General features: G+C 41.4%; 1 protein-coding gene across 1 annotated transcript in view; it reads right to left on the reverse strand.

The window, feature by feature from the left end:
* LOC136965159 (zinc finger protein 37-like) overlaps positions 1–9025 on the reverse strand; it is a 135509-nt gene extending 126484 nt beyond the window's left edge. Inside the window, exons 1-2 of the mRNA XM_067259197.1 lie at positions 8833–9025; positions 881–1342 (exon numbers count right to left, since the gene is read on the reverse strand). Of these exons, the coding sequence (XP_067115298.1) occupies positions 881–1342; positions 8833–9025 (655 nt within the window). The remainder of the gene's footprint in view (positions 1–880; positions 1343–8832) is intronic.
* Between the last annotated feature and the right edge of the window lie 818 nt (positions 9026–9843).

Consider the following 9843-nt stretch of genomic DNA (forward strand, 5'->3'; position numbering starts at 1 on the left):
CTCCAGTGTGGGTCCTCATGTTAACTTTTACACAGCTTTTTTTCCTGCTTTTGGCAACAGAAATGGTGTTGCTAATAGCCGTGATTATATTTGTTTAATGTTATAAATTGCTATAGTTAATCTTAGTGAAGCCAGCTAAATACAATATATATCAGGTATATAGAACTTGCTTCATAGTATAGGACTCAGCCTCACAGCAAAAGATCTGTTACATTGTTGACATTGATACGGTTTTTCACCTGTGTGTCTTCATGTGTTTATACAGAGAACCACTTTGAGAAAAGAGTTTGCTACATTCCTGACATTGATACAGATTATCTACTGTGTGTCCTCATGTGTCCAACCAGATTACCCTTCTTACCAAAACGTTTGTTACATATTTTACATTGATACGGTTTCTCTCCTGTGTGTGTCCTCATGTGTCCAACTAAATGAGACTTCACGCTAAATCTTTTGCTACATTCCTGACATTGAAAAGGTTTCTCTCCTGTGTGTGTCCTCATGTGTTCAGCCAGAGTACTATTTCGAGAAAAGAGTTTGCTACATTCCTGACATTGATATGGTTTCTCTCCTGTGTGTATCCTCATGTGTTGTTCCAGAGAACCACTTTGAGAAAAGAGTCGGCCACATTCCTGACATTGATATGGTTTCTCTCCTGTGTGTATCCTCATGTGTTGTTCCAGAGAACCACTTTGAGAAAAGAGTTGGTTACATTCCTGACATTTATATGGTTTCTCTCCTGTGTGTATTCTCATGTGTTCAACCAGATTACCCTTCTGAGCAAACCGTTTGTTACATCTTTGACATTCATACGGTTTCTCTCCTGTGTGTTTCCTCATATGAATAACCAGATTACTTTTCTTACTGAAAGTGTTGTCACATTGTTGACACTGGTGTATTGTTTTTCCTGTGTGACGTCTCTGTGGGATATTTTCCCTTGGCTGAGCCTCAACGTTTTGTGTTCTGTTCCGAAACAGCAGCTCTCTTCCATGTTCCTCCTCCTCCTCCAAACTCTGAGCTGTAGGACAGTCTGGAGCTACAACAAAGAGGGGCTGAGAGTCACTGCCTGGTTCTGGTGCTGCAGGCTCTGCTTTGATTTGCTCTTCAGTTGTGTTGCTGAGTAGAGAGTAACCTTTTCTGTCCTCCACTTTAACAGTTTGGTCAACATGTGAACATTCAGAAACACCCTCCTGATCCCAGTCCTGTTTCACACTGGTAGAAGTGAACATGGAGTCTGTAGTTTCAGACAGCAGTCCTTGGAGATGCTCTTCCTCCTGACTGGTCCACAGCTCCTGTTTCTCTTTAATCTGTGGGGGCTCCGGGAGAGAGAACTGCTGCACATCTGGGGGGAAGAAGAGGCAAGACAACAGTTAGATGTGGCCTGCTTCATTGTTCTGCAACCTAGATTGACAGCTAAAGAGACCAATTACAACTAAAGTATGTAGATAGAGATCTCAGCATTGGGTCTATGGGATGGTTGCCCAAATAGGGAACACTTCACCCAACCCTGAACCAAAGATGTTCTGACTCAACCCAATTTCACTTTTGTTTACAGCACATACAACTAGTAGTTCTGATGTCATGTAACATATGACTTGTTTAAGGTAAGGGATAACACATATCTGAACGTTTATCTATCCTTCTGATAAGCTAATGAGTGACTGTCATTATTCATAGATTCAACTTAGTAGGGAGAGGCAGCTAAATCCCTCAAAGCGTGGATGTCCATATGGACATTGTCGCTAGGGGCAGTCTTCGCATGGACGGACGGCGATGGCAGCTCAATGTTAAGAGGGCCATCCCTGGTTAGCATGGACGTCCGTCGCTAGGGGGAGCCTAGAGCATGGACGGACGGTGATGGCAGGGATCTTTAGAGGGCCGTCCATGTTTTCCATGGACAGACGGCGATAGCAGCTGCAGCTGTTGAGAGGGCAGTCCATGTTTAGCAGGATGGACGGACAAGGATTCTGAGCCAAATAAGAGCTGGTGAAGGCTACCATAGAGTCAGAAACCTTGGATGACTCAATACGTTTTGTCACAGTATTTTGAATATATATATATATATATATATATATACACTGTATACAAACATTTCTTTTTTTTACATATAGAAGTCGGCCAATCAACATTAAAATCTCATGACAATATAGATTTGAAAAACAAATATATATAACTATACATACTTTAATAATTTAGTTAATTTGTTAATAAGGACTTGTTTACAGATTTAAACATTGTGTTATGACCAGGCCCAAACGTAATACGCGGCCGCAGAATTCCGACGAAAACCTGCGGAATTTCAAATACAACGCATTGGTCTGACGCAAAATGTAAATGAACTTCTCACCTCATATTACGGCTCTAACGTTAGCCAAAATGCCGAGATTCAGCCCAGAAGAATTGAGAAGGAAACACTTATCGACGAAAATAACAGCAAGAGACAGGGCCAGAGTTTTCAGGCGACTTTTATGAAGATGGATCAAAACTTTTTTGTAAAGTCTGTCAGCACTCAATCGAATATATTCGCCGTCAGACAGTTGTGGAACATCTTCGGTCGCTCCGGCACAAGAATAAGAAGGCTAGCGGACCAGGTAAGCATTGTTATTTTTTTTACAATTGAGTGTGGTGTCTTACAGATTTAATGTTTTCACTATTGTTCTATAGGCTAATATAGAGAACAGTCAGTAAAATCCTTGAATGAGTAGCTACAAACCTTTGACTAGTAGCAGCGGACTCAAGCATCTGGGGGCCCGTTTCAATAACTAATATGGGGCCCTACCCACATAAAACATAAACATAATAGAGCAGAAAAAGCAAGGATTCCTGTTGGTTTGCATCAATGGTAGTCATATTATTTTATTACGTGCACTTTCAGCTTCCTGAACAAGGCAGCGCAACATAGAAATAATCCAACCTTGGACACTCCTTCAAGGCTGACTTAAAAATAAACAGCTCAAACATTCCCTCAACTTGAATTATTTAACAAAGCAAAGAAGAAAAAGAGTCTGACTGACACTGAACTTAAATACAACATCATAAATACAACGATGGGCTCTGCGTTATTTCAGCACCGTGGACAGTGCTGCTGTCGCCGGTAGGGTTAGCTCTACAGATGCTGGACCAAAGAAAGAGGTCACTTTTGGTAGACTGAATAAAGCTTTTCTTTTGTTGTCCGATATCTTTAGTTTTTCAGCACCACTGGCATATGTACGTTTAATTTATTTTACTGCTCAAACTAACATTTTAACCTTCAGATCACTTAAGCCGGTCGCGGGGGCGGTAAACGTCGCCATGGTAACCGCGAGTTCGACCAATCAGAGATCAGTGTTGGTCAGTGTTGTTTTGCTTAGGATTGTGGGTAGTGTAGTATTTCAACAGAGGATTGCAAATAACAAGGTTGATTTCATACGGACTTGTGGCTTTTATAGGAGCAGAAACTTTCGTTTCACAACCTCGTAGCTCGTGGTCAGTCTACCTTGGATGGTTTAGACATTAGACTAGCTAACAGCGCAGTTGTCGTACTGTGGTGTAATTGATAACATTTCGTTTTTTTCATTTATATATATCACACTTTTAAAACAAAAACATCATTTAGCCATTTGAAATCTATTGTAATGACCTGACTAGGTCAGAGAGGAACAATCGTCCAGGCATAAGATGAAGTTCCCGAATTGACGTTTATTAATTACACTCCGTCTCCGTGAAAACGGAATAGTATAAAGGCCGAATAATACTACTCCGTTTTCACGGAGACGGACACAGGGAACGCCCTCTCCGATGTGGAATGCCCTCTCCGAGCCCCTCGGAGACCTCTACGTGCACCTCCTGATTTTCCTTACTATCCGTCCGCTAGCCGCTAGTACATTTGAATAATCACCGATCTGCCATAACCAATCGCTAGCGTTAGCCTTCGCAAACTCCTTCACCACTACTGTAACGGAGCTAGCTGCCGTAGCTGGAAAATCAAACTTTTCCAGAACCCCGTGGGGAGGAGGGCCACAACATCATGGCCACCAACAAAACTTAGCAAAGATTGTTCTTGCTCCGGCTTTAACTTTTGGATATTCGGCAGCGTTGCCACACGGGACCAAATAGCTTAGCTCGCATCTTTCTCGGCCGCCATCACTGAACTACAACTCAAACTAGCGCACGACATCAACGTCATCGTTCTCAGCCACTCCCTCTGTTCGCTGATTGGCCCTACAAATGTTTTTTGTTGAGAAAACCGACTTAGGTGCCGAATTCCCAGACCTAGTACAGAAGCAAAATCTAAATTGAGCAGAAGTACGTAGGAGGGCAGAGCCAGGCTAGGACAATCCTCCTCCTCCAGGGCTCTACAGTGCAACTATTTCACTCGCATATGCCCCTCAAATTTTATGCGTGCGTGAACCGGAAAAATAATTTACAAGCACAGTCAGCACAGTCAGCTGCTTAAGAAGCTCGTTAAACAATAACAGAGACAGAACAAAATAGGGATGAGATAAGGTAGGTTTGGTTAGCTGGTCATTTAGCTATATCAGGTGCCTTTTGTTAAAGTCTTGAACAATGACGGCTTGTCAATGTCACTTTTTGTCAACCAACCAATCACAGTCATTTATACTCATCCAGGTTGTGGATAGTACATCTGTAGTGGACAATTGTAGATTTAGCCAGAGCTAGGATCCATTGTGGCAATATGTGCTCCTTTTAGCCAGCCTCCTCCTGAGAGCAACACGTTCCCTTGTTCTATTTTACATCTGTTTTACTTAAGTTATTGTTATAAATGTTGTTCAGTAATTTTGTTGACATAAAGTGTGAAGTGGGTTGTGTGGGTGCTGCTATATGTTTAACATTTGCCAAATTCATTTATTTAGATGGTGGTTAGCTCAAGCTCACCCCAGAAAAGTATCGATTGTGGTATCGATAAAGACACGGATCGTTAAGCAGTCTTGAAAATTGTATCGATAAAAATGAACGATCCCCATCCCTAGCAGGCCCGTAAAGAATACCCCCGCAGCCCCCGCACCTCGCGTGGCAGGCCCGTTTTTTAATTTTTTTTATCCAATTTGAATTACATGGGATGTCATATTGTCTTGTCTGTGTTTCCAGAGTTGATATGAAAATAAAGGAAAGTATATTTAATTGTGCTTTCTTTGTTAGCTAGGTAAGTGACATGACGAAGTAGGTCAGATGGTCACACAGACCGGTGAGCCCGCTGCAAATAGGTAGCTAACTGTAGCGTAGCGTAGGAAAAATTAAACGCACATTTAAAAGCGGTGCCCAAAAGCGGCATTCAAAACAGAAAATTTCGTAATTAAATGCCAAACTTCCCAAAATTACAAATTTCTTTTTCGACCAGCCGGTGAAGGATGCACTCATCTGACAGAAGAGACAGGTATTGTACTGTTTGCTATAGCTAACATTACTGTACCACGTAGCTAACGTTAGCCTATACTTTGACAGCTGTACTGCTGTCTGTGTTGTGCTTCCTAGCGTTAACAGAGCCTCCTTTCCAAGAGCCAGGAAAATTAGCCTTGCTCCTTTATTGACTTCCTATCAAGCTGACAACATTGAAATGGAGTGAAACTACAAAAAAAAGAGAAAGTAGAAAAAGTGCTTCATTATAAAATATATTACATAACTGACATTATTAGCAAACATGATAATGTATGCGACAGTAGTATCGTGCAGTTGCAGCGATTGCGTTTGACTATTTAAACATACAAAAAACATAATCAAAGTTACAATAAGTCATTGTATTTCAGTTATATACATATTATGATCATGTAAAATGTATAGTCATTGCTTTCTACAAGATTCACACAACAAAAAAATGGCTCCATTTATGATTTAGCGAACAGGCTAATAATAAACGACATCTATACTATCAAGTGTGCCTGATGTAGCCACGGCCATCAAATTATTTCTGACAATACCCGTGACTGTCGCAAGCGCTGAAAGGTCATTTTCCAAGCTGAAACTGATCAAAACATATCTCAGAAGAGAGGCTGTCAGGTCTGGCCATCCTTAGCATAGAAAATGAATGTGCGCGCAGTTTAGATGTAAAGAGTCTGGTAAAAGACTTTGCACACAGATTTGCTAAAAGACGCGCACCTGTGTAGGCTATTCACCTGCAAACCGTTTAAGCGTTTTTTTCTTATTGAATACATTTCCCTCACAAGACAAGCTTGAGTTTTGATATCTTGCATTTATTACACGGCTCTTCAGAATGTTCCAAAAAGTCCAGTCGATCACGTCAGGGTCCTGTTCGTCCCGTCGGTATTTGTTTTACATTATCCATTACATATGTGGTGGTGGGGGGGCTCTCAGGCTTATTCTGCGGGGGGGGCCTCATGCGTTTCCGTTACGGGCCTGATCCCTAGTAATAGTAGATATTTTCTTTAGAATTTTGCTTTTAGCTCTACTGTACTGGACGTTCGTTCGCTTGTCTCAAAGAGTGTATGAGGTCTGCTAATCTGGTGGATATCACTCAGATAGCTAGCTAGGAACACAGCTAGCAGTACGACACAGTGTCGTACTGCTCTCAATGTAATCACAACGGAGAGTTCCAAGCGTCAACAAATGCAACACTGAACTTTTTGCTCATCTAACATTATGATAAAAACACAATATTGAGATGTAATGTACAGTAGGCCTACGATGTACGCAGTCGCGGAGCCAGGGGGGTGGCCGGGGTGGCACTGGACTCCCCTGATTTTGGACTGGCCACCCCAGGTGCCACACCAAAATGTAATTCGCTATCCCTGGTAATTGGATGCTGATGGACAATGAATTTATCTTGTTAAAAGAAGCGTTTCTTTTGACATTTGGCAGCGCATTTTTTCAATCAAAGATATTTCCACAGTTCACCAGTCAGTCACAAATCACTATGCCAGCGTCTGATACAGCGCCAGAAGACAAGAGCATCATATTACAGTTATCGTTTTAAGGTTTAGCATTGGAGGTTGAAGCTTCCTGAACAAAATGTTATTTAAGTTGAGTTGCTGGGCCACAGAGCCATAGAAAAAGATGCATATTGGCAATTTGGTTCCATAACATATTCAGATAAGAGAAATGTCTCTGTTTTTGTTTGGCACTTAGAATTAGCTCTACCGTAGTAGCTAACAGCGCAGTTGTCGTACTGTGGTGTAGTTGATTTAATTTAGTTTTTTTCATTTTCATTTATATAGCACACTTTTAAAACAGCAACAGTATCATTTAGCCATTTGAAATCTATTGTAATGACCTGACTAGGTCAGAAAGTAACAATCGTCCAGGCATAAGATGAAGTTCCCGAATTGACGTTTGTTAACCACACGGTACACAGGCTACTAGTAAGCCAAACAGCTGTTTGGCCCTAGCCCACGCTAAATAAAAGAAAGGTAGCCCACAAAACAATAGTGACCGTCTATTGTGAAACCCAGACGTAACAGAAAGAGCAGACGCTAAACCTGGTCTTAACTTCGAATGCTCCATCCACATGCCCAACCCCCCCTCCCCCAAACCATAAGGATGCCCAGCATCTGAACATTCTGGGCATTCCCGTGATTGGCAGACAGCAGGTTGATTGGCATGTCGGACCCCGCGAACACTACCGGAAAACAACCAACAGCCTAACATATAACACACGTCTTTCTGTGTTGGTCGCTACACTTTTTAATTTAACTGCTAAGATTCCTTGATGAGATGCCTTATCAATTCATTAACATTACAAAAGATTAACACACTGCAGTCAGATACCCTGTTTGCTATTGTATAATGCCTGTTTGATATACGTATTTCAGAGTAGGGCTAGCCATGATCTAGTAACTTAAAGGCTGGTAGTTGATTGAAGATAATAATGGGGATATGTTTAAGATTGACATTGGACTCAAATTTGGGTAATTGGATGTGTAGGCCTACATGTTATTTTTGCTTAGGGTTCACTTCAAACATTAAAAGAAAAGGGTGAGATAGCAGACTTCTTCAAAAAGCTGAGCAAACAGGATCAGGTGGAAATAAATCCCAGTCTTTACACCACCCCAAGACCTCAGAGCAGCTCCCCCCCGAGGCTACAGGCACCAGGTCAGAGCATAGGCAGTCAGTCACATGCCAAGTTTAGCTTGTGTTTGTAGGCCACACATGTAAGCCAACACAAAAAAAAAATTCTGATTAAGCCTCACTTTAAAATGTTGGTTGTTGATTCATGAGTGTTCTTGTTTTGATGGCTGTGGCATTTTTTTTGTGTGAGTATACACTAATAGTTATGTTTTAATGTAAAAGATTGATCAAAGGATCTAACCTCTAACCTGGTTAGACCCAGATTATATATTCATGAAAACAGAGTGACCAAAGTCTTTCCAGATTGTGAGTACAGTACAGTGTGTGTAAGAAAGAAATTAGTTGAAATTCAGATTTAGAGACACAGTCTTTTCACAGTAAATGCAGAATTTGATTAAAGTAACCCTAGTGGACCATACTAGGCCACACTGAAGAACTCAGGCTTAAGTGAATTTGAATTTCCACCCCATATATAAAAGTCTGGTTCCGCCACTGGATGTACGCTGATATTGGCCGCGTTTCCCAGATTCGTTAAGAGCTTCTTAGGAGCGCTCCTAAGCTCTTAGCGGTAAGAGTACATTTACTTTCGCAAACAGTAATTCGTTTCATGATAGCTAGCTAGGGACAGCTGGTTTTACTAGGTTGCTAAACTGTAGTGCTCCATCGTCCATTCGCAAAAGAAACGGGACAATCCTGACTTTATCTACGACCCAAATTTTGACACAACATCTGGGTTTGACTGTGCAACATCACATACGATATAATGAATATAAGCACAGAAGATTATAATCAACTGTAGTTATTATATCGAACCTGCTCGGTGAATCTTGATTTCAGGTTGAATAACAATGTCCAACAACCGTTGCAGTCGGGCACTCTCCTCCTTCGAACGAGAAATCTCATCATCGAACTCGGTAAACGATTTTTCAGCTGCCGCGAATATCTCCAAAACTGCTGTTGTTAATCGCTCAGTGATAAAATCCCTAAACACCTCTAGTTTAGACATTTTGGTGTTCGGATAGTACGAACTTGTACCTCGAGGAAGTTTGCTTTTTCCCTCAAGCTCTTTCTTTCACGTCGGATGTAAACAACTGAAGCTGTTCCGGTGATCAGTTCAGCGGCTTCTTCTAACCTTCGAGCCATCTGTTGTGATGGAGTTTGATCATTCGTGGCTTGACTGTGTCGTGTTATTGTGATACACACAAGATGTGTACACAATTGTTTACTAAATACTGTTATAAAAGTAATTGTTTTCTTTTATTATGGACAAAACAAGCGAAGATTGTGATAGGTTGATGAGACCGATAGAATGCCGGGAGACTGGGTATGGGGAAGTGTCTCCACGATTGCGTGGAGAAAGCTCGCCTAAGGGGGGGGTGGGGGGGGGGGGGCGTTGTTGTCGCATGTCGCATTATTAAACTGAGCATATCGATTTTTTATCCATTATTAAACTTAGCATTTTAATTGTTTAACCTTTTAATAGTCCTGTTAAATGTGCCTGAAAACGCCTAAACAACATACCCAAAGTAAATTGAAAGCTGTTGTTGAACCATTTGGAGTACATGCATGTAAATGGTCTCTTTTGAAAGGTGACACTGAAGTTATTTCCCCTGTTGTTAGGACCCCTGTAAGTCCTACTGGTATTGAGTAATAGAAGCTTGAACACAAGGAAACTGAAAGTTTCTATCTCCGACTAGATTTTGTTTTGAAAACAGAGGCCTGAAGAGGCCTAGAGGTGGTAGGTATTAGCTCATTTCAGAGCCAGTCAAAGCCAGTTTGAGAAATTCATTTTGAACAAGTGTGTGTGTGGGGGGGTGCAGGACG

The sequence above is a fragment of the Osmerus mordax genome, chromosome 21 (genome assembly GCF_038355195.1).
Source record: "Osmerus mordax isolate fOsmMor3 chromosome 21, fOsmMor3.pri, whole genome shotgun sequence".
NCBI classification, from domain to species: Eukaryota; Metazoa; Chordata; class Actinopteri; order Osmeriformes; family Osmeridae; genus Osmerus; species Osmerus mordax.